Source organism: Emydura macquarii, unplaced genomic scaffold (assembly GCF_026122565.2).
Source record: "Emydura macquarii macquarii isolate MOO-44397 ecotype Brisbane River unplaced genomic scaffold, CSIRO-AGI_Emac_v2 contig_561, whole genome shotgun sequence".
Lineage (NCBI taxonomy): Eukaryota > Metazoa > Chordata > Testudines > Chelidae > Emydura > Emydura macquarii.
Genome location: NW_027130698.1, coordinates 4,037,654 through 4,063,413, shown reverse-complemented (window position 1 = coordinate 4,063,413; position 25,760 = coordinate 4,037,654). Strand labels below are relative to the sequence as shown.

General features: G+C 40.6%; 2 protein-coding genes across 4 annotated transcripts in view; one reads left to right on the top strand and one right to left on the bottom strand.

Annotated features, from left to right (window-relative positions):
- The window catches only part of LOC137147730 (transcription initiation factor TFIID subunit 4-like), a 205,107-nt gene extending 194,030 nt beyond the window's left edge, over window positions 1-11,077 (top strand). The window contains exon 15 of the mRNA XM_067540058.1: window positions 10,117-11,077. Within this exon, the coding sequence (XP_067396159.1) occupies window positions 10,117-10,284 (168 nt within the window). The 3' untranslated portion in view covers window positions 10,285-11,077. The remainder of the gene's footprint in view (window positions 1-10,116) is intronic.
- Window positions 11,078-12,132: 1,055 nt separating this feature from the next.
- KCTD15 (potassium channel tetramerization domain containing 15) overlaps window positions 12,133-25,760 on the bottom strand; it is a 54,816-nt gene continuing 41,188 nt past the window's right edge. For 2 of the 3 annotated variants that reach the window (XM_067540061.1, XM_067540059.1), the window contains exon 4: window positions 21,444-22,251. In XM_067540061.1, coding sequence (XP_067396162.1) covers window positions 21,787-22,251 — 465 coding nt within the window. In that variant the 3' untranslated portion in view covers window positions 21,444-21,786. Of the gene's footprint in view, window positions 15,680-21,443; window positions 22,252-25,760 lie in introns of those variants that run through there. The other variant, XM_067540060.1, reaches the window with a different exon arrangement.

The following is a 25,760-nucleotide window of genomic DNA, read 5'->3' as shown; positions in this document are numbered from 1 at the left end:
AAACCGCCTGCATGTTTCACTCCTGCCCAGTGAAGGTGCTGTCTACGAGAGGCAAAGAGTCCTGGTAGCCAGCCAAATGACTATCCTTATTAATGAGTGTATGCAATATTGTAGTAGCCATGTCGGTCCCAGGATATTAGAGAGACAAGGTAATATCTTATTGGAGCAACCTCTGTTGGTGGGAGAGACAAGTCAGACTTGAAGAAGAGCTCTGTGTAAACTCAAAAGCTTGTCTCTCTCATCAACAGAAGTTGGTCCAATAAAAGATATTACCTCACCTACCTTCTCTCTTATTAATGAATGACAGCCATCAGAAAGCAGCTTTCTTTGCACAACCCAAAGACAAATCACTGTGCAGGGAAAAATTCAGTTTTCAGTAATTATGCATGGGACTGTGTGGATCAGTTGATTTAGAGAACTGAAACTTTTCAAATGGACTGATACCTCCTGTGAGAATGACCTGCTGGTGCTCAGGCAGTTGAGCACCTAAGCTAATCCTTGTCAGCAGGCAAAGCTGGACATAACCTTGCATCACTCATTTCCATTCAGGCAGACTGGTGCACTGATCACCTCCCAAGGCTGCTATTCTCTGTTTTAGAAATAATGTTGCATGAACAGTTTCTGCCTGAGATCAGGTTGTGCTTTTATGCTTTTTATGTCCTTACAAGAAAGGGATAGGTGGGCATATTGGTAGTGAATGCATTTTCTTCCAGCTGGAAGTTTTTGAGGTGATGTGGTTTTACAAAGCAGACAGTTTCATTGTAATATGGTACTTTATCATGTTAAACAAAGTCTTATGTTAAGGCAAGGAAACATCAAAAAGCTTTCTTCTTGTAATGGCCGCCCACTTTCTCAGTCTGAATCATATCATGTGATATAAATTGAAAGGATCACATTTAATGAGAGAATTTTCTGAACATCCATGGCTCAGTATGCTTAACCTTCCTCATTATTTTGTGACATTAAAAATTACTGCACATTGTCTGTGAAATGTTGCAATTGTGTTGGTATTTAAGGCACTTGTAAATACTCGTGCAAATCAGTTTTTCTGATGTTTGACTGCAGGGTGAGGTGTGTGTTTATATGCCCAGGGGAAATAAGATGTATTTGCATCAAAAAGGGTGTAACAAGCAAGCACGTGCCAGAACCAAGTAGTTAGGAGCAGTTGCACAGAACTAGTATGAGCCAAAAATGTTTGCAAATGAAAATCACTGGCTTCTTAAGAAATAATGAACTTTAATCCATTTTGTAAATGCTGTTGATTCCAAGGACTAAATGGTTGCTTTTGGTGAGGAATAATATTAGAAAACAAATCTTTTGTAAAGAACTTTTTAGGATTGAAATGGCTATAATTTTATTATTTCATGCAGTACTGCTGCTGTTAAATGGTTATACATTTACACTTTTTGGTTATGTTGATTAATAGTTTGAGTCATCTCCCATTGAAATCAATGAAACCACCTCCTCCTAATTCCATTGGGATTGAGCCCTGAATTATGTGGGACAGCTAATTATAGATAGCTACTTTGCATTTATAAAGCACCTTTCAGTTACAGATCCAAAAGCACTTAACAAAGATGGTATTCTTATTTTACAGATGGGGAAATTGAGGCAAAAAAGAGGGGAGGGTTTGTTGGGTTTTTTCTTCAAGTGTTTGCTCATGTCCATTCCCAATTTAGGTGTGTGCGCTCACCACATGCACTGGTGCCAGAAACTTTTTCCCTTGGGGGTACCTGTACCATCTGGCTCTAGCGCTTCCTGCAGCGGCGTGCGCATGCACCCACATATAGGCGCTGCTGGTTCCCCTCTCCCTCTCAGTTCCTTCTTGCCGCCAGTGACGGTGCTGGAACACTCTTGCTTCGCAAGTTTTAATCATCTCCCTAGAGGTCTATTCATCGTTTTTAGTGTATATAGTTACTCATTTGTTACAGTTAATTCTAGTTTGTTAGTAGTTAGATTCCCAGGATTGGGGCATGCCCCATTCCCCATGGTCTAAACCCTGCGCTTCCTGTAAGAAGCCTATGCCCAGGAGAGACCCTCATTAAAGCTGTTTAAAGTGTCTGGGAGAAGGCCAAGGGGAACCTGGCGAGACCCATGTCAGGCTACCAACCGTCCTCGCCTCAGAAGGGTCCTTGCTGCAGAGCGTTGACCCTGGCACCAGGCCCTCTACCGACTCCAGGTAGTGGTAGAGGCTGTCATCGATTACGTTGGTTCCCTGAAGACCCAAGGTACGTGGGCTTTGGAGGAGCTGGGGTCACATATCAATATCAAAGAGCTCAGGGCAATTTGACTAGCCTGTGCATTTTTCTACGTCATCATACCAACAGTATAGTTTCTCATGGACAACACGGCCTCCGTGTATTATATCAACAGACAAGGGAGGGGCCAGATCCCCTGCCCTATGTGTAGAGGTCATGAACTCCTAGAAGTTCTGCATCGACCACAATATTCACCCAATAGTGGTTCACCTCTCAGGGGTCAACATCTCTTTAGCAGACCATCTCAGCAGGGCCTTCTGTTCTCATCACGAGTGGTCCCTCCACCTGGAGGTGGCGGCTCATATCATCTGAAGGTGGGGCAATCCCTGAGGGCCAACAGGACATGCCATTGCTTCTGCTCCTACCAGGGCGTCAGTGCAGGCTCCATCACTGATGCTTTTCTCCTTCCCTGGTTGGGGCGGCTCCTGTACACCTTCCCACCGATACCTCTGATCCACAAGGTCCTCCTGAAGGTAAAGAGGGACAAGGCACAGGTTATCCTAGTGGCACCAGAGTGGCCCAAACAGCATTGGTTTGGGATGCTGGTGGAGCTGGCAGGACCCAGGCATTGGACCCTTCCACTGTGTCCGGACCTTCTGTCCCAGCATCAAGGTCGCCTGCTCCACCCGGAGCTGGCCTCCCTCCACCTGATGGCTTGGATGCTCCGTGGCTGAACCAGGAAGAGCGGGCCTGTTCAACCCAGATTCAGCGGGTGCTCCTGGAGAGCAGAAAGCCATCGCCAGATCTGCCTAGTTGGCCAAGTGGAAGCGCTTCATCTGCTGGGCGACCGAATGTGGCATGTCCCTGACGGAAGCATTGATCCCTACAATCCTGGAGTATCTGCTCCATTTGAAACAAGAGGGATTGGCCTTTTTATCTGTCAAGGTCCATGTGGCTGCCATATCTGTTTTCCACCTCTTGGTGGAAGGTAGAACAGTCTTCTCTTATGGAATGGCAACTAGGTTCCTCAAAGGGCTGGAAAGGTTTTTCCCGCTGATAAGTGAGCCTTTTCCTCAGTGGAACTTAAACTTGGTCCTTTTCAGACTTACCTGACCACCCTTTGAGCCCATGGCCTTGTGTTACCTTACATACCTGTCATGGAAGATTGCCTTCCTGGTTGCTATCACGTTCACCAGATGAGTGTCGGAGATCAGGGCTTTAACATCTGAGCCACCAGACACCGTGTTCTTCAAGGACAAGGTCCAGCTATGGCCGCATCCGGCCTTTTTGCCTAAAGTGGTCTTCCATTTTCACCTGAATCAGGAGATCTTCCTACCTGTTTTCTGCCCCAAGCCACACAACTCCAGTGAGGAGAGATGCTTGCACGCTCTCGATATGAGGAGGGCCCTGGCATTTTATATTGACAGGACTAAGTCCTTCTGTTGCTGTACTCAGCTCTTTGTGGCAGTTGTGGACCGGATGAAGGGCTTACCAGTTTCCTCGCAGCGTCTTTTGAGATGGATCACAAACTGCATTTGGGCCTGTTATGAGCAGGCGGGAATCACACCTCTGGTGTCCTTGACAGCCCACTCAATGAGGGTGCAGGCATCATCTGCGGCCTTCCAGTTGCACATCCTAATATTGGACATCTGCAGGGCAGCTATCCAGTCATTGGTGCATACCTTTGCGTCCCACTATGTGCTGAAGTAGCAAGCCAGAGACAACGCTAGCTTCGGTAGAGCGGTGACCTTGAGCTCCTGCCCACCTCTGGAGAACCTGCTGGTGAGTCACCTAAATTGGGAATGGACATGAGCAAGTACTCGAAGAAGAAAGAACCGTTATTTACCCTGTAACTGTTGTTCTTCGAGATGTGTTGCTCATGTCCATTCCATACCCACCCTCCTTCCCCTCAGTCAGAGTTCCAGAAAGAAGGAACTGAAAGGGAGAGGGACCCGGCGGCACCTAGATGTGGGCGCATATGAGTGCCGCTACAGGGGGCGCTAGAGCCAGCTGGTAAAGGTACCACTAAGGGAAAAAAGTGTTGGCGAGCACACACACCTAAATTGGGAATGGACATGAGCAACACATCTCAAAGAACAACAGTTACAAGGTAAGTAACCGTTCTTTTTGGACTGCCCAATTTCACCCAGTAATCCAATGGCACACTGAGCACTTGAATGTAGGTTTCTTAACTCCCAATTCCCTGCAGTAGCCTCTAAGCCACAACTGTTCTGTTCTGTGCTGTTCTGTGCATTCTCTGGCTCAGTATGTATATGTCCACTTTACTTTGCTACATCTTTATTTACTTAGATTTTTTCAAGCATACAACTACGAGCACTCTCCCGTGCTTCGGTACTCCTACAATAAACAAAACAATAATCAATAAATGCATTGAATTGCTAAAATCCCCAGAGAACTACACAATCCTAGTTCGTTCCTACTCTCTTACACTACAGTTAGCAAACCCCTCAGTTCTACCTTGATCTCATCCCCTCCTCAAACACGCAAAAGGAGAACCTTGCAGCGTGTCTGGAAGGCTAACAAATGCAGGCTGTGGCAGAGCTGGTGTTGGGACCACGTTCCAGAGTCAAGGAAGGAAAAGCTTTTGCCAACAGCTCCCTCTCTTTCATGTTGAGAGTGCTTGTCACAGCCTGACACTGGCCCTTTAAGAGGGACCACTGCACCTGTGACCCCAGGTGACCTGTGACCTGACCCCAGCTGAGCTTTAAAAGAGGGCGCCTGGGATTACCTAGAGAGTGAGATGAGGGGGAGCCTGGGTGATTCAGATTGAGGGCCAGTTAGGAAAGGGACGGACATGGGGTTTTCACTGCCTCCTCCCTGGGAACTGTGCTTCCTAGAGAGCTAGGACTGCCAGAGTTCCCTAGGCGGGAAGGCAGGGAAGCAGGAGTAGCAGAACTGCTAGAGTCCCTGGGAGGGAAGGCAGAAAGAACCTGAAAATTAAAGGGGGAAAGCTCCAGGGAGCTGTAACCCAGGGTGGATTGAGGAACTGTGTTTTTGATGATTTGACCTAAGTTGGACAATAAAACTGCGTAGAGACTGCACACATGGCAGCGAGTCCTTAGTAAGCTGGGGAGAAGCCCTGCATTATGATAGTGCTCCTGCAGCAACTTTTGTTTTATGTGAAGACTTACCCGTCCCTTGATGACGTCCAGATTCAGACTGTGATTAGCATGCTACGCTCTGGGCAAAGATCACGTGCCCAAAAGTCTCAAGGTTAGTCTCAAGTGGAGTCATCAAATCTTGGGTTGACAAAGTATGAGGAAGTGTGGCAAGGTCTGTGTTCAAAGCAAATGGCTGTACTCACCTTACATGGGGTAGATGGAGAAGTACCCTCTTCACTAAAACTGTCCTCTGAAGCTACATTCTGTGTTAAAATACAAAGGCTGAACCTCAACCATCCTTGCGCCTCTCCTGCCCAGACATAACAAGTAGGAACCCCCAGGAGCCACAGGCATCTGTGTCTTGGCTTTATTTTGAATAGTTACTTTTGGACTTTGGCTTAAGGTATTAGTCTGCCACAAGGACATGTCACGTAGCCTGGGAAGAAAACCAGTAGATCTATTTTATCATTATTGCCTTGTTTCTCTGGGTCACAGAGAAGCAATAGCCTCAGTTCAAGATTGTGTTCAAAGAGAGATGTCAAGACTTGAGTTGTTTTCTGGTAAAGGAGGGATGGATAAAATATTAAATGCAGTCTTCTGCATTTGCCCTTGTCTTTGTATTTCCCAGGTAGAATCTTGCAGCGTATGTCCACAGTTCTTTAATTTAACATTTTTTCAGATTTGGGGAAATGTGCAACTTTTTAATTGGTTAACTATTGTAAACCCTACTATATAACTTAAATCCATCCCTTATGTTACATGTGTAAATTAGGCAATTCTGCTTGCTAAAGGTAGTAGCACATTTTTTGTGAGCCGTTAAACTTGCTGCTGATGAGGTTACTGTAATTTAATGCATAGTGGCATTTTGACTCTCTGTCCAAGTGATAGTGGGTGTCCTTTTGGATTAATGTCAATGAAAAAATCTGTTTTTGTACAAATCTTGGGTTGTCACATCTACATTGACTGTGTGTTTCTTTGGAACATTTTGGGTGCTTACCTGTTGGTCTAGTCTGGCTTTGGACAGTATTTATTTGCATAATTTTTATTCTACCTTTCCTGAAATGTCTGTTTTCTTATAGAGGCATTCATAAAAGCAGTAGACAAGCTGAGAAGTGTGTCCCAAATGCTGCATTAAATGTGAAATGAGTTCAAAATGGCAAAAAATGTGCCCTTAAACATGCTCAAGTACCAGAGTTACCCTTTTCTGCCACTTCTCTCTCTCTAGGTCAAGGTTCAAGTCGCCCTGGCTCAGACAGTTTGGCAATCCAACAGTATAATTAAAAAATCTAGATATACATACAGCCATCTGCCCTGCTGTACTGCTAGGGTCTGAGCAAAAGGCCATTGACGTCTAGAGAGAGACTCCTATTGTCTTATGTGGGCCAGTCTCTGCAGAGAACATGGCACCATGTCTTGAATGCTTGCTTCTGCATTTGATTTCCTGAGCCTCTTTTCCCCATTCTACTCTATGCACCAGTGACTGCAAAATGAAGTTATTTGGTTCACTCTGCGTGTCAGTTTGCTGCCTGTGCGCGTGCAAAGCACAAAGAGAGTGAGTGGATCCTAGTGGAGGAGAATCCAGTTGCTCTGCGCTGTCTGTTGTATTCTCTGAGATTTGCAACCTGCAAAGTAGATAGAAGCCCCCCATATTGTGGGATGGAGCTGCAAATCTGGACAACAGAAAACAAATAAGGGATAGAGAAACAAAGTTGCCCATAGCCAAGTTTTGTAAATTATTTCTAAATGAAGGGTGGAACAAACTGAAATTTAAATATTTTCCTGGTCTAAAACCTGTCTTCTAAATGTCCGTCTTACATTAAAAACAGTAGTTCCTTGCTTTACAAAAAATTGTTGATATACATTAAAGTGGGCATGATTTTGTAATAGCTTGGATGTCATGGGCTATGAAATACAAGATTTAAACAATTTCCCGCTATTTATGTTTTTATTAGAGTTTTTATCTTTGTAACTCCTTTATTAGTTGCTATGGATACAGGCAATACAGGGCTTGTTAATGAAAAATCTATCACTCTGATAAAAATGTGGTTTTTCGTCAGATCTGCCTTACTTCAATCCTAGTATTCTCAACAATTAGTTTGAACTCTGTTGGCATTCTTGTAGATAATTAAAAAATCTGTGGTAATTAATAGTGTATGTTTTTGCCATATGCAGCCTTACAGATTAATTTCAAGTACAGTGCAATACCAAACAGAAATTGGTGTCAGTCTAAATTAGGAATTGTATTGACAGGTGTAAATTAGCGTGCTGTCAATTTAAATGTACTCTGTCTGTTTTCTAAAATTGTTCATAAAAATCCGCATTGTAAAACCAAATTACAAAATAGTATTGGATATCTGAGTGTCTCATAATATTGGTGCTGTTATTAAAACACAAACCTTGCTTTCAGATGACAAATGTCACTTTTACTGTACCAGCTATAAAAAAAATTCTGATCTTTCTACCAAAAAATTCAATATTTCAGAAAATAAATGTAACAAATGTGATTTACTTCATCTTCATTCCAGTGACTTTGGCCAGTGAACACTATTTGCTACAGTAGTTTTCAGACTATTAAAAAAATAACAGAATTTCCTTGCTTTTTCTTTTTTGAAAAAAAGCTTTTTTATGAAGAAAATTTTTGAGAAGATTAGGTAGTTTCATTCTATTAATACTTTGCTTGCAATGTGTGCCTAAATGGAAATGCTATGATAGTATAAAGTTATTTTCAGCATGAATTTGGAATAGTTTTATTTCCTCACAAGTCTGTCATGGGTCTAGTATTAACTATGCTGGATCTCAAGCCAATGTAATTTGTAGGAGGGGGAAAGGAGATTTGACATTTGGAGTGAAAGGAGGAAAATATTTCTGGGTCAGGTTAATTTAAAAAAAAAGTTGGCTCTTTGGAGTTTTGGAATAATGACAATGGCTGTAGCAGAAACAGATGAGTTGTCAGAGTGCAGGTGAGAGGCCATCATAAGGTGCATGATAAATGTACTTTTTCATGTGGTTCTTTATTAAGTAGATATTGCTTTCACATATGTAGTACCAATAAAAATACATGATCACATGCTGCTGCTCCCTGTTAAGAACGCGAAGTGTGGCATGAAACCTGAATTCAGAGCACAGCTAGTGTAAATGGGCTGTCCACCAGGGAGGACCTTAGGCTTCAGTGTGGATGAACAATCCTTTCCGTTCCCACAAACATCCCTCTCTTTTTGTGGTGAGATTCAGCTGGTGAATCACTGAATTCACTGTCCTGTTCTCAAAATATAACTCCACACAGGGGGCTCCCAAAATCTAATGCCTCTAGTGGACTGTAGTTGTGGGCATCTCCACCGCCCATCCCGCATCTTGTACAGCATATCCACATTTGTTCCGCTACATTCAAAGCCTTTTGTAATCATGGAGCTCGGGAACAGGATTTGCCCCATTAACAGTAGTTTAATAATGACAGAGGAGAAATAACTCATGAGCAGTATATTCATGAAAGCATGAGTCTCTCTCAAGGTGCGTGAAGAGAAAGACAATGAAGAAATTAGCCATTATGTGCACTCTCCAGAATGTGCTATCTTTCTCCTCTGATTCTTCAGGTCTAAAGTTGCATATAATTAAATGTTTATAATGTGCTACAATAGATCCTTGAATATTAAACTTCTTTAAAAAAACTGGGAGCATTTTGAAGAATGAAGAATCCAGGTAAGTTTTGGGTTTCAAAATCTTATAGAACTCTTGAAAAACATCCTAGAAGTTTTTCAAAATATTTTAGATATTTTAAACCCTTATTTTTCTATGCTATTTAATATTTTTCTTTGTTAAAATCACTTGGAAGCAATAAAAAGTTTTACAAACCAATAGTGGTCTGCTAAATGGAAAATTCCTTGAGATGTCCCAGTGTAGCAGGCTTTCCATCCTAGAACCAACAGCATTCTAAAAGAGCTATAAATTGTGGACTGAGTTCTTAGATTTTGAGTATTCAGTGCTCCAGTCTAAGATCAGTAACTGAGGCAGGTACAGGGAGTGAAATTCATCTCTGCACAGAGGGTCAGCTAGCCCTGGACTAGTTAGGTAAAGAAACTATTTAACTTGGCTTCCAAAATGTTTTTACCAATGCTTGTCTGCACCACCTCATGCTGTCCTCTCATGCTAGGTTTTTCTCCTGTTTAATTTTGTCTGTCTACCAGCTGAGGATTGAATATGCCCACTAGCAAATTTGCTTCAGTCTCTCATCACATTAGGCCTGTGTCTGTGCAGACCGGAGGAGGGTACCAGAGTCTAATCCAGACTCAGCTGCCCACCCAGTGAGCTACTAGACTTATCATACTAGCAACATGTTGATATACACACAGCAGCATGATTTTCCAGTCCTGGGCACAAAAAACCCAGGAACATGGTTCAGACTTACATACCAGCCCTCTATGATGGCCTGAAGTCCTGCTACTAATAGCTTCCAAAAAGACTTTTGAGATTTAATGACCTAATATATTTCTTGTGTATCTTGACTGACTTAAGTGGAGTTAAGTAGAGATGAATTTGTCCCCAGTGTTTACCAGTTTTTTCATAACAGGAAAGGCCCAATCTCGTAAACAGGAATGCATGTAAGTAACTGTACTCACATTAACTCAATGGGACCACTCACAATTGTAAAGTTACTCACATGTGTAAGGCTTGCAGGGTTAGGCTTATAATTATCAATTTAAGAAAAAAAATATCCAAAAGTTAAAGCCGTATAACCTGAAAGTGAAAAGAATCTTTGTTTTGCTGTAGAACACTGACAATGGTCTTTATTTCTCTTACAGGCTTTGGGCATGACCAGTGGAGGTCAGGCTGGTTTTGGGGCTCCTTCATCCAGGCAGTACGCACGACAGAAAATAACTCGAGTAAACCTCAGGGACTTCATCTTTTACATGGAACAGGAAAGAGAAACTAACCATTCTCTCCTGCTCTACAGAGCTTTGCTTAAATAAAGCCAAGAACTGTACTGGTTTCCTCATAGAGAAACTCAACCTGCATTGAAAAATCTGTAATTTGAACGTGCCTTCTATTTTTTTCAGATGTCAGTGTTCCAGTAGTTTGTTTTTATAAAGTTGTTAGACACATGCAATAAATTCCCCTCATATAAAATGAAAAAAATGAAAATGTGCAAAAGGTTTTTAAAGAGGTCAAATCCACAGATACGATCCATGCTTCAAGTCTTACAGCGTTTGGCCATTTTTAGTTGAGGGTAGACACAGAGATGAGAGGGAGTTTATACCAATTAAAGTAAAGGCCAGATTGCAAATGTTTACACAAGTCATCCCATTGATGGCACTGAGCAATTTACAAGAAGGGTTTGTAGGATTGGGCCCAAAGGATGGTATTTGTTTTTATTAGCAGTATGTTCAATTACAGTGCTAGTTTTTCCATGTTTCCTTAATTTTTACTAGCACTATTTTCATTGACTAACCACAGTGATGCCTATTATTTTAGATTAGTTATAATCGCAATTTTTTGCACAGTTGAAAGAGTAGCCACCCCGCACTCCCACAAATTTGATATATTTATGATTTTTGCTTTTACTGCTCATTTATTGAACCAGTTCCTAAGTGAAATCTGTGCATTCAGGTCCCAGCTGAGTTACCTTGACTAGCTTCCAGTTGTTTTCTAAATCTGCTCAACCTTTTGCACATTTGTAGCAGCTGGTTAGTAACATGAATCTGAGGTTTTTTTAATTTTAAAAATATCTTTATTTATTGTGAAGAGTACGGTTTAATCGTGGTTTTACAAAATGAGAGTATTGTTTAGTAAAGATTTTAGAGTATTCTACACGGATTTTTAAAGTCACTGTCAAAAACTGTTGTGTTATAGAAGGGCCAGTCCTGCTCTCATTGGAATCAGTATTAAGTCCTCAGGGTCCAATCTGCAAGGTGAGTGTCGTCACAGAAGTCACTGGGAGTTGACCTTGCCTTGAATGATCAGACCTTGAGACCCTGATCCAGAAAATCACTTAAATGTGTGTAACTATAAGCATGTGAGTGGATGTAAGTATTTAAAGTTGCACACGTGCTTAAATGCGTTGCTGAACTGCAGCTTAAGTTACCAAAGCCCATTTAAGTCAATGGGAGTCGTCTCAATAGGCTTTGGATAAGGTATTGAGTAAACATGTGGACACCCGTTATAGTTCAGACATAACAGTATTATCAGTAACCATGGAAGGAAAGCATTGGATTATTTATATTTTCAATTTTTACTATGTTTATGCTTGCCACTTTTGAGGCAGTATTTTTTGGATGGGAAACAATAGTGAAAGCACAAATAGAGCTATCTGCCCAATAGTTTTAAAATCAAAAGTTTTAATTATATTTTAAGGTTTATGAAAAGCAGAACAAAATTTATACTGCTGCTATTTAGCCAAAAGATTATTCATAAGGTATTTAAGGCCAGGAAGTGTAAAATTGTGTTTTAAATGTGCTGATAATTTGTACATATTGTTTATAAAGACCTTGTGTTTATTAGAATTATGTTATTTTGACAATTTCTGTACATACTCGTAAATACCCCAAATTTGTGTGAAAACATACTTCCTTATTTGTACTTATTTTGTAAAGAAATAAAACAATTTACTAAAGTAACACATTTGAGTGACATACAGTATTAATTTATCAAACATTAATTTCAGTTTCACATTGTCTTGTAATTTTTAAGCACTGTTCAAAAACATTTTGCATTAAAATATTAACAATACCCACAAAGGAATACTAAAACTGAGTATTTAATGTTCTGTTGTGCTAATTCTTATTCTTTGTCAAACATCTAATAAAACTGTCAACAAACCTTGATGCTATTAAATACAGTCAGTGAATGCACTCAACATTTGCTTTCTTAAAGATTTGTCCAGTAAGCACAACATAACATTTTCCTTTCACTTTTTTGTCAGACTTGGGAGCACAGTGATACAGAACAGTACATGTAAAAGTGCTAGAGAAGACTGAAGTTCTAAAAACCAGTTTCAGTGCTCAGCAAAGAGATTCCAACCAATTTCGTTCAGTGAAATTAGATTAAAAAACAAGGTATGTTTACTTTTCAGCCTTCAAACTAAAAGCATTCGCTGTCTGCACACCACAGTTTTACTAGAGACGTGATGATATTTTTAAAACTGTTTTACATGACACTGAGTAATGTTCTTAATCAAGCTGTGTTGCTATGGTTTAGGACAGAAGTAAAAATTCACATCAGTTTTTGCTGATATTGCTACTTTAGAATACAGGGATATAAAAAAGTAAAAAAGATACAAATGAAACTGTAATAAACTTTAAATCAGTGACCTGAAGTCACTAACTATAAGAACATGTCCTAGCTTAACATGTCCTTAAAAAAAAAAAAAAAAAAAGGCATATTTCTCCTAACGAAGTGATTGTTTCCACATGTCTTGCTTGCTTCGGTGCTGTTTTGCAGTTACTGTTGTGATGTCATGCCTCAAACTTTCCATCTCAAGTTCACATTTAACTCAGTTGGAGCAGCCTGGAATCTTTTATGATGCCACCTTACCAAACTGCTGTCCGTACTGTAGCTGCTTTATTGAGCTATAAAAATATGGTGCACACCAAACTAAAGAAAACAGACAAACGAACCCACAAATACTTCATGGCTCTCTACAAAGAACTAAAGCATTCTGCCTATGGGTTTGATCCTGAGAGGAGCACAGAGGCCCTCAATTTCCATTTTACTTCAACTGGAACTGACAATCTTCAGCCCTTTGCAGGAGGTGCTTAATAACAGTTCCTACTAATACAATCCTGCATTCAGGCAAAAATTCCTGTTGATGTCAGCAGTTTTGCCTGAGTAAGGACTGAAAGATTGGCCCATACTCCTGAAGCCTGAATGTACCATAACTATAGAAAAACTATCCTCCATTAGCTGAATGTTAATGTATAAAACAGTATCCACACACATAAGTGTTCTGCCTCCACTTCTTTCCGAACCTTTCTGTTCAGGAAATAAATACAAAACTGGAATATACATGGTAAAAGAGAGGAGCTAAATTGATGCTTTAAGGAGAATTTGAACTGAAGATAAACTACATCTATAGAACCAATAAACAAACACTATTTTTGAAGAGATGGCTACAATGAGCTGGACTGAGTCAAAGGCCAGCGGATGTACAGCCCAAACTTCTTACCTCTCTTGAAGAACGTTGGTGATAAAGTGAGTGTTCATTCTACTTGCTGCAGTTTTGATCTTTTACTTTACAGAAATGTTTATGGCATGAAGTACTGTATAAGAAATGTGTATACACAAATACATGACAATTATACGTTAAAGTTTTTTACAATATTAAATGTATAATATACAATTCTACAGATATCTTACATATAAAGGTAATGTAGTGCCATCTTTTCAAATATGGCAATACCTACCAATTTTATTTAGCATGTCAAATAAGTATAAAACCATGAAATAAAATAACTTTAAAAATCTTTTAAGTAGACAGATTTGGCCAAATATCTGTCAACTGTTTTGCTAAGGCAGCAGGCCAATACTTTTAGGCTAAGATTTTCACAAGTGACTTGTGATTTTGGGTGCCCACTCTGGGGCAATTTGAAGACGCCTAGTTTTCAGAGGGTAGGTGTCCTGCATTTTCCAAAAATCAAAGCCATGTACAGTCTCCAACATGGGCACCCAAAATCACTTGGAACTTTTGAAAAATTTAGTCTTAAACTCCAAGTCCTAATTTCTGCCCAAGTAATCAGGTGGCATTAGAGATACAGAACTGTCAAATATTGCTGACTATTTAATACTCTGCCCCTTGTTCTATATAGCTGTATTTACGCATCTAAAAACAGTTTAATTAAAATTCAGCAACCACAACAGTGTTCTATAAATTATTGTGGGAGAAACTAAATTGCGATTAACACATGAATTAGTTATTGAAGATCCAATCATGCTAAACAGCAATAAACAGGATTTAGCAGAATGCTATTTATATATTTGCACCTGCAAACACAGTGCTGTCTCCTGAGTTAAGGAAGCTGAATAAGTCAGAAGAGTTGATACTGTATTTGTTAAAGAGGAATGGTAATCTCCTACAGACACATGGCTTCTTTAAAGTGAAAAATACACAGATACAGGGCAGCTATAAAATCAGTATTTTAATAATAATTCAGAATTAATAGAAGGAAAAATATCTAAACAAAACCTGGCCTGCTCCTGTCAAATAGTGAGAAGTATGGGCTTTATCATCCTTTGTAAGAATTCCAGGGCCATGTAGAGTAGAGGGTGTCCAAAATGTTTAACACCTACTCCTGCATGTGGATTTTAAATATGTTTAGTAAAATAACAAAGGTAATGGAACGTGCTTGGCAGAACCACCACTCCGCTGATGATGCAAAACACTGAAACTCTGAGAGAAAGAAGAAAACAAAACAGGCTTCTCAGAAGAACTCTGATTCCACTTTTGGGGCCTGAGCTATGCCGTTAGATGTCAGATGGCCTTACTAAAATTTCATTTTGTGCTTCCAGATCCCTACTTTTGCACATATTAGCCACAACTAGTCGTCAATTGTTTTGAAAGTACTGAGCACCAGATGACTATGAATTGGTCCTTTTCCGATTTTGTATTCTGTACACAGAGTTATTTCAGTTGTAAATGTTGTATAAAAATAAGCCATTTGCTAGCATGAATGAATACAATCACAGAAGTGTAACATAACGTATGAAGGTGTAAAGCACATCTGATATGAGAGGTGTGGCATTCAGACAGGGAAGATACTCAATGCAGTTTTTAAGGTACCATCTTCCTTTTGATGGACACTGTTTCCTTGCCTTAGAATATCACTGATGGGGGAAAGGATACTGTCAAAAGAACTGTCAGAATCGTTTCTCCAGCTGACATATTCAAATTGCTTTAATTGGTCTCTCTGCAGAAGTCCAATCAAGGGTCAGTACTTTGTGAAGCTTTGCCTTTTTCAACAGCACAGCTGTTCGGTTGAATGTACATTCCCACAAAGCCTTGTACGCTGAACATGCTCAGATGTTTCATCATGAAAAACAAACAGGTGGTTTTTCAAATGTATTTCATGGCTGGCTATGCGACAGGTAGTTTCAGAGTACCACTAATTGGCAACATAAAGTCACAATTTGTTTGCTAATACTGTTTTGCAAATCCTTAGTGTTTCACATAAGGGACTATTAAACACTTCTATGGTTACAAAGGAGGAAGGGTTGGTTCTAGTCCAGGGGTTCTTGCTTTATTCTGATTGTTGGGGTGGGTTGGGGTCTTCTGTCCTCACGACACAGCACATATTCACTGAACTGAGAGGAATCTACCCCACCACCACACGAAGCTGCCACGTTAAATCCCTTCTGAAACAATCTTTCTAGCACCTGCAATGTGAAAAAGAGTGTAGATTAATTTTAGACAATTTTAGGTATTAGTGAATATAATAAACGCATCCAGGAGTAGTGGATCTGAATGATGTATTTGGTCTTTCCAGATCTCATAGAACGAATATTATACAGCTATAATTTTATAACTTATTCTTAAATGACTACACTGTGATTAAAGTCTCGCTTACAGCAAACCTCTGTAGAAAACAAAAATTAATCAAAGCAATAAGCACTCGACAGAGCAGTTCAGTACATTATACAGTAAAATACTGGATTGCAGTGATATTGATGCTCTCTCTTACAGGAAAACAACACTAGGTTTAAGTAATAATAACAAGTGCTCATAATTCATTATTAATATGGAAAGTCTCAAGGAAAAGGCTGCAAAGATTTTGAGCCCTTCTGGAGCTCAAGTATCTTGGGCATCTGAGTGACACCTACCAAGGCTCAATCACAGACACCTCCTCCTCTTCCTGGAATTTGGTGCTGCTTTCGGACACCATGAGTGGGATGGGGAGGTCAGAGATGGTTGGATAAAAAACCAAACTGGCCCAAACAAACAGTTATTTGTATTCTCCACGTATTTTTTTCTTTTAAAGAAAACTTGAGGTAAATTGGATGAATGAATTAAAGCAGACCAGAGGCAGCTTTAATTTGCGTGCCTGACACTTATGCTGCAGACCACCCTAGATCTCAGTGACCTTGGCTACATGACGGATCATATTTTCACATGGATGAACTGTGGATGAACTATTTCCCCAACATAGTAGGTGTGCACACAGGTTTTTCAGTACACCCAAATGCTAGTTTCATGTGCTTTTCTTCAACAGACACGGGCTTGAGACCAATGAAAGAAAACCTCACTCACTCGCAATTGAGTCAAGAGCGGTAACGTTGTACAGGATCTTCTGCTACACTCCTGTTATTTACTTTTATTGTTCACACTCCAGTGCCATATGGGGCCTTCACTGTTCTTTTCCTGCTGCAGGCCAGTTCTGAGGACTGGAGGTTGGTTAATACTACTTGAGATAGGAACATCCAATGACTGCTCTTTTTCATACGTGCCTAGCGTGTGCTTTGGCAGCAGCTATTTAGACATCAGCAATGACAATATCAGCATGAGAAGAATGGACTAAGGTTGTTTCCTCATGCGTCTCTCAGAAGGCCAGGCAATTCCTGTGCACTGCCATTGTAGGAGCAGAGCAAGATTCTGTCCTTTGCTACACTCCATTGATTTCAGTGGAAGAATAACTTAGCCCACTGTGCACATTAAGATTTCCTGAATAACAGTGTAAAAGGAATCCACACTCTCACATTTGAAAATCTGCATCCAAATACTCTTCCAATCAAACCTCTGCATTGCTACACTATGTATGAATATTCTTTAGGCCAAGTACTATACAACCAATGCTAGCATATAACTGTGAAAAATCAGTGTCTTTAGTTTGTTTAATACACAATTATTTTACAGATAGGAAAAACTGTTCCTGCCTATTTGGCAACCTATACATGTCACCAAGGGTGAGCAGGTTGTACTATTCTTAGAATACATAAAGATTTCTCTCATAATATAGGTACCATGTAAATCACCATGGTGACATTTGGGTCCACAGCAGTAAAAATTTATCTTATTATTTAGCTAGTTAAATCTAAGTCCTGGCATGGTATATTGACTAATTTACCATCAAGACTGTTGGGAGATGCTGTTGCCTTATTTTAAAAAAAAATTGCTCAGTTGACTAGATATTTTGTCCCAGCAAAGCAATAAACATAACTTTAATATATATATTATTGGGTGAGGAGAAAACCCATACAGGATCTACACTTTCTTTTTAAGCCTTGTAATGAATGACATCATTAGGAGGATTATTTTTGTATGCACTACCAGGGCCATCAAATCTCATGCTTTAAGGCATGAAATGATCACTGAGGGGAAATAAAAAGAAATTCCATGTAGACTTCTGCCCTGGCCCCCACGTAGAGAATCATGCTAATGGCGAGAGGCATTCTTGAAGATATTGCTTCTTTTTGCTTGCTTTCTGTAGAAACACCAGTTAGAGGTCTTGGCTAGAGGCAGAACACTGAACTGATTGGCCAATGGTGTGAACTCAGCTTAGTATATCTGCTGGTTCATCTATGGGAGCCTTCCTTTGAAGCCTCCATTGTTAGCCACCAGCAGTTCCAATATCTGAGTTTTTGGAAGGCAACTGAAGCCTTGTACTCGCTAGTCCAGCTTCTGAAGACAGGCAAAGAAAAGAAAACGCAGCTCATTCTAGCACAGCTTTCCCTGAGTCATGCATCTCCTCTGAATCAGCTTGCCTTGGGAGCTCAGGCTTGCCCTGGGACAAAGTGACTTGTGTTCCAGTAAAGTTACAGCTGCCAAATCTCACTGACTTTTGCCCTGATTTTTACAGAATTTATGAATGTAAGAAAGTATTACAATTGAAAGGGGAAGGGTGGGGGAGGAGGGGGAAGAAACCCACCCCAGCAAATGGAAAGAAAAATAAGACAAATCAAAGGAAGGAGGGAGAATTTGAGGTAAAAGTATAATAAAAAAATGAAAGTTCTACCCCCTTCTTCAGAAATGAAGAGAGATGGGACCTGGGATACTAGCAGACTAGAGACAAGAAGGGGATGCTCTTATCAACATTGTCCCTTCTAAGACAGGAGTAAGATGTCAGTAACTTGATCGAGAACAATGCTCAAGGTATCAAGCGGTTGTAGGGAAAGCCACAGGCTGGGATTAATTTTGTAATAGGCTTTAGACAAAATGGAGACAAGAACCAGGCCAACCCTAAAGCAGGTGCTGCCTACCAGAGGGGTCTCCATGTAACTGGAATGAAAGAGATTGGGACTGATAGGCCAACTCACGGTGTTGGACTCGATGTCAAGATCTTTACTACAAATGTTAAAAAAAATCAATTTGCTTATAATGCAAGACCAGTGCTGAGCTGCTCTTTGCTTAGTCCATAGGTCTGGCAAGCTGCATGTTAGCATAGGACTTTTCTTTACTGATCCAGCTATATAAAAAACACACAAACCAGACAGACAATACATCTTTAAAACACTATGCTTGGAACAAAGTGATTCATTTGTGCTACCTATGTGCTGGGAGGATTAGACTGCAGGCTGTAACCTACTGTTAAAAAATGCAGGTATCATCAATTTTCTGAGCAAGAAGCAAAATGGGTCAAATCCTGCAACAATGCTGAGATGTTTAAATATTGTACTGGTTTAACTTTAGCTTGAATTAGGTTATACTGAATGCTAGGGGTGAAATCTACATAATGCCACCTCCTCTGCATGTCTACACTATGTGTGTGTGTGTGTGTGTGCACGTTGTGCCAGTGGCGTACCATGGGTCTCTGGCGCCTGGGTGCCAATACTTGCATTCTCCCGCCACCCCTTAGGTGGCAGCAGCAGGGCCCCATGGGGGGGGAGGGGCTGTGGGCCTGTTTCCTGCTCCCTTCCGCTGTGGGTGTGGTGGGTGCAGCTGGGAGCAGGAGTGACAGGCAGATGCCCCTGGGCTGCCCAGCCAGGGGGGGAGGGGGTAGGGCGGGGGAGAAGGAAGGAGCAGGGCATGACGGGCTCTGGTCTCCACGCCCGGCAGAGGGGCTGGGAGGATGCGTGCTCCCCCTGCAGCAGGAGCCCTTGTGCATCTGTGTGTGTGCAGCTACTAGTGCACCCAAGAGGATGAAAGTGTTCTTGCACATGGACAAGTTTGCAAACTTGGCCCTAAGTATATGTGATATACTCACATTTGCCATTTCTTTATTTTTTTAAAACAGTATCTATAGGATAAAATCTGAGCTACTTTCCTATAAGTCTCCAAAGAGAATATGCCAAAAAATAAATGAATCCCAGCTGTGATTTCCCCTATATAAAAATAATCAATATGGAATAGTGCAATTATGTTAGGATTTAATATAGTCTCTCTGCCAGGCACTCTAAACACATAAAGACACGAGCTGTTATTTTGTTGGGAAGGTCTCCAGACAGAAATATGATACCTTAATGCATTTCATTTAAATTTTGCAGAGTGATATTAACAAATATGGTCTTAATTTTAAAGTACTGAAATGTTCAACATATGCAATTTTCACAGCATTTTCTCTGAAATATATTAATATATTTCACTAAGTCCTGCTGTTAGAAGGTTAAAAAAATTAATTAAATCTTAGGAAATCTTTATACCCTAAATGCAGATACAAATAGGAATTTTCAATTGAGGGCTGTTTTTTTTTTTTTTTTTTTTTTGGGGGGGGGGGCATAACCCACTACATTGACATTCTTTATTTTACATGTACAGTGTATGAGTTCTTGATATGAAACATCATTTCATGAAAGAATTGATGAAAGTTCCAAAGAATTCATAAATGTTGCAATAATAAATGCTGCATGTTAACCAGGAATGTAGGGTACTGGAATGAACTAAAACAAGTGTCCCATTAAAGAACATGCAGTATGATCAAGTTACTGCTTTTCTGTGTGACACTCCTCTCCCTAACTAACTTACCACAACAAATGCCTTCAGATCTCTCCCGAGTTTTTGTGTTGACAGTGCACTGTTGGGTTTGTCACTGACTAGCGTGATCCTTCGTTGTTTTATTTCTTTTCACTTTCTTTGATGCACCTAATCGTAGCACTAACATCTTTAAACTGACTCTCCCAACCTACCTAGACTGCAAACGCCCCCTTCCTCAAGGGTGCAAAAAGCGAGTTAAAAGACCTTGTCACCAGTAAATGGACCTGCCTTTGGCCCACCTTGGAGGAATCCATTTTGTTTGATCAGAATGGGACCCAACCCAGTTTAAACCTCACTCAAACATACAATTGACAAGGAACTGTGCAAAACTATCCAAGGGCACTAAGTTCATCAGCTGAGCTGAATGAAACATTTGGGAGTGCTTAATCTGAAAGCAAAATTTGCCAATAGATCTGTTTTTCAGACAGGTTTAATGCATAATGCATCAAGGAATGTTGTTACAGTAACTTTTAATTAAAGAGGAAACTGATGTAAAATACAGGTTGTAAAAGCGAATCTGCATATATCTTTATATATCGGAATGTTTTCAGCATATTTCGTTGTCAGAAAATGTTCTAGATTGGCAGCCCTGGAGACTGGCCCTCTGCTTAGTCACAGAGCAGGTACAGCCGTGGCAGTGCCAGCCCTTCCATGCTGCTCTGTTGATACGCCTCTCCTCTTACGTGGAGGGACCACCTCTAGGAAGCTAGAGCTCTGTAAAGTCTGGGATGCTCATTCCCCCCTGGCCTTTCTGATTGGATTGCCTAGAGTACCAGTTGTTTTATGGACAAGTGTCCACTAGGAAATGGCCCAAGATTTCCAAGTCATTTTCCACAGCCCAGCTAACAGAACAGTTACAGATGTTAACATTGCAGCCAGGTACCTAGAGGTTGAAGGCTTCATTTCTCATCATCAAATCACCTGAGACAGACATCCCTCTTGCAAAATATTTTAAAGACATTGTTTTGATTTGCTTAATTAATGTCTTTGTTAACAGCATAATCAGCACTGTTCTTCCCACTCAGCACGAGGACTTCTACAAACTTCCACATCTTTGCCCACAGTTGTGTGTGTCATTCCCTTGGAAGGATCATTGATAGCCCCCAAGACAATTGCCTAAAGACCAGCCAGGTATTTATTCTCACTTCCATCCATCTGTCCGTCCAGTTATCATTCTTTGTTTCATATGTTTAATTTTAATCCTAATGTCAAAACTCTGGGTATAAAGTGAAATACATTTTGTTTAAAATACTCTGGGCAATTTTTATAGAACATCCTTTTGAAAAAAAAAAAGTGCAGAGATCAATTTTTTTAAGTCCATCCCGCAGGCACCATCATTTAATTATGAGTGAGACATAAATTATGCATTTACACATTGTTGCATTTTCTATAAAATGACATGGAGATTTTTTTTGTAGTTTTTGGAACTCTCTCTTTCTTCCCAGGGGCACTTTGGAGGGAAAAAAAATGCTGTGGGCTGTACATTGATGAAAAAATTAGCATTTATCAGTATAACACTATTATGAGACCAGCATGGCACTACCATACACAAAATCTAAATCTATTTTTCTGCTTAGACTTAGGAAAACCTGAAAGACTGTGATCTCACCAGGCAGAAAATGTCTCCTTGCAGTATAAGCACTGAAGGTAATTGAGCAGAAGCAAATAATTTGCATATAACTGAACATGAAATAAAAAAAGTTGCAACATTAGACAGGATTGCTTGAAAGGCCATTACCTGCACTGAATTCAAACGGCAGTATCCATTCAAAGGAAACCTAATAACGTGGGTTGGGTCTTGGTTCCAACCTGCATTTACAGAGTTGCACATGACATCCCCAGTCTCAGGGAAGATCTCTTCTATTAAAGCTTTCTCCCCACTCAGTGCAATCCTTTCCCCAAGATCTGGAGTCACTCTTACGACCAGGCAGTCGCAAGGCTGGAAATGTTTCCTTTGTTCTTTCTCTTGTTTCCATCGCTCGAGTTCCTTAATCATTGGCTGCAGCTGGTAATACTTTGCTTCTTCATATAAAAGATTAAAGTCCTAAAAAAAAAAATAGAGAGAGACAAGAAATATGTATGGTTCTCTTTTTAAATGAATATTGTTCCCCTATCACCTACTTAGGCTTAGGTATTATCAGCAATAGCCCAAAGACAACAGGTATCCAAACCGTCATACTCTTCTACTATGTAACAGCTACAAAGAAGGCCACACTACGTTAGCGTTTTAAATCTTCTTGAACAGACTGTAAAGTTCCGATTGCTCAGAATCATTCTTTCATGTTTATTATCCCACAAGATCAGTGTCAAGAGGCTTTTCTTTTGGATTAAGCAATCAAAATAACTGGTTGCAATAAGCAGGGCCTGTTCTTTATTCTTTACTCTTTGCACAACTCCTGAAATGATACATATTTAACTTCATTGTTGCAGCTCATAATAGCGCTACCATGGAGAGCTAAGCTTGCCAGGTTTTCATTTTAAACTCCTGGTTTTAGTGGTTTTAAACTCGGCTGTGAAAACTCCCTGCAGGCGAAATCTGTGGCACAACAAGGAAATGGCCCAGCAGCCATTTTCTTAAAAATAGAAAAATGTGTTTAGAACGTTGTTTGGGACCTGGTAAGTTCCAATAATGCAATGAGCACGAGTGGCTGCAAGCGCACACGTGTACTCTGGTTACTTAGCCATCTTTTAAAAAAATACTTTTTACCAGCTATTTGTCCCATCATGCAGTTTGTTCCCTGGGCTAATTAAAACAACTCAGTTAATTGAGAGAGGTCATTTCGACAAACACTCACTAACTACTGTTCAGCAAACATTTCCGACAGCTTTCTCCATCCCAGTCCAAGGGCACTAGTGTGTGATGGGGGAAAGGGTACCGGCAGCTCCCAATCTCTGGGCAAGCAGTGGTCCCAACAGTTTCAGATGCCAGCCAGAATCCCTCCGTAGAGCATAAGACAGTGCTGGGAGACTGCAAGCGGTAGGGCTAGTGCTGTCCCACCTCAAATACCATATTCCATTTGTAAAGGAAAAATAGAAGAGAGTCAGAGAGGGTGACAAAAATCATCATAAACTCTTGGAACTTAGCACTTTTCATGTGAAGAATCATTAACCCCACAGAAGTATTATACCCCTTTTACAAATGGATATGCTATAGGACAGAGGATAAGTGGCTTCTTCAGACTATGTGCTAAGCCAGCATGTGCAAACAGAGAACCAGAATCCTTTGCTCTGACCACTAGAAAATATTCTCTCCCTAGAAGCATGGGAGGGGAATGAATAATTGTGAGAATGAAACTATTGGACTCATCTATCCTGGAAAGGAGAAGAGCTTGAAAAGATAAATTAAAGAGATATACCACAATTAGTACAGTGAAAGCCTTCTATGGATTCGTAATATAGGATAAAAGGAACTAATGGTAGAATTATAGAATCATAGAAGATTAGGGTTGGTAGGGACTTCAGGAGTCCAACTCCCTGCTCAAAGCAGGACCAATCCCAACTAAATCATCCCAGCCAGGGCTTTGTCAAGCCAGGCCTTAAAAACCTCTAAGGATGAAGATTCCACAACCCGCCTAGGTAACCCATTCCAGTGCTTCACCACCCTCCTAGTGAAAAAGTTTTTCCTAATATCCAACCTAGACTGGCCTCGCTGCAACGTGAGACCATTGCTCCTTGTTCTGCCATCTGTTACCACTGATAATAGCCTAATTTCATCTTTGGAACCACAAAAGCCAATGAATGTACAACGAACACAACGTGCTACTTTTTAACAGCCTGCAATCCACCTGTACTATCCACCACCACAAGGTATTGAAGCAAAGAGTTTAGCAATGTCCATAAAAGATCAGACTATCAGGGCCAAATTTGGAACTGCAACTCACCTGTCTTCAATGGAGGCCTATAGGTATATGGATAGGCAAGTTAACAGTTACCTTGTAATTTCCTAACCTTGCTAACATATCTCTAATTCCTGGTTTCTGGCAGAAGCTTGTTGGGGTGCATGCACATGTAACTGGCTAGATGAATTGTGGGGGTGAATTTGCTTTGCCTTCTTTTACAACGTAGGCATAGGCCACTACCAGGGGCCACTACCAGGCATTGCTGAAGCAAATGGAACCATCACAGTTCCTATGTAAGGCAGCGAGCCTTCAAAGTACTGAGGGGGGGCTTCTCCTAGGGATTGAACCACTCCAGCCCCCATCATCCTCCATGGCAGTTAAGGAAGTTCAGCACCTCACGGGAACAGATCCTAAGGGAGACTAAGAAAAAGGAGATGGGCTCTGGCAGAAACAGAACCACAGTGTCAGACAAAAAGTGCTGCAAAGAAAATCTGATTCATGCATGGGCATATGGTAGGAGCAATAGAGGCTGACCTGACCTCGGCTGAGAAAATAGTAGTGTAAGAGCGTTATTTCCATACATCGCGATCCTTATTATGTATCATTGTTTGGATTCTGTTCCATTGTGATACTTTCCTGAAATGAACCTGGATGATGAATTATTTTATTCTGAAGCAAATCCCTGTTTCTGAGCCATTATCACTTCTCCAGCTACATTTGCAGAATTCCCTAAACATTAATTTGAATTGCACGAGGGATCAGGCTAAATCTACAGGGATTAATAATCTGCATGTAAAACACACACTAAAATCTTGTTCACACAGGAGCCTGTCCATGAGGCCCATGCAAGTACTTCACCTACGTACACAGGGCCCTAGCCAAAGCTCACTGAAGTTGACAGAAAGCTCCCATTTACTTCAATGGCTGCCAAATAGAGCCCTAGATTTATTTTTGCTCATATTCATCATGAAAGAATACGCTATTCATGAGGACAAAGCAGGGTTTTATGTTTGCATGTTAGCCTGTAACAACATCCAGAAGATGAAAAACCAACATGAGCTTGGTTATCAAAACCAGTAAGGCTCCAGAACCATATAAAAATCTGTCCTTCATTCTGAAAGGCAACGCAGGTCTCATACTCAGCTGATGCAAAGCTCGCTGAATTCAATGGGAGTCATTCCACATCAACAGGTTTTGGACTAGCCCACACCATCCAGAAGTGCAACAATCCACTGGTCCAAACTCCAGGGAAGTAACATTACAGAGCAATGGGATCATACTATCTCCTCCTAGAGCCATCTGTTAGCCCATGGCATTAGATTCAAGTCTTTAGTAACCACTTACTAATTCACCATTTGTTCTAACAATTTGTTGCTTAATAAGAACAAAAATAAATGAGACATTTCAATCTTCACATTTTCTGTGATCAGCAAAAAAAAAAAGGGAGTTCTCTGTTAAGCCAGGAACCAGTGTTGAGACTCAAATAACTCCTTCATTGTTGTACCCACTGTGATCAGCTCACACAACAAACTGTACACAACCTGAGTTAAAAATAAAAGTTAACTTGAGTTACAAGAATGTGCGAACACTTACACAGACATGTGCACACAGCAGTTTCAACGTCCTGTTTTTGCACCAACAATTCAAAATTGTTTAAATGTTTAAAACAACAACCACAACAACAAAAACAGAAAACCATTTCCCCCCTCAACTC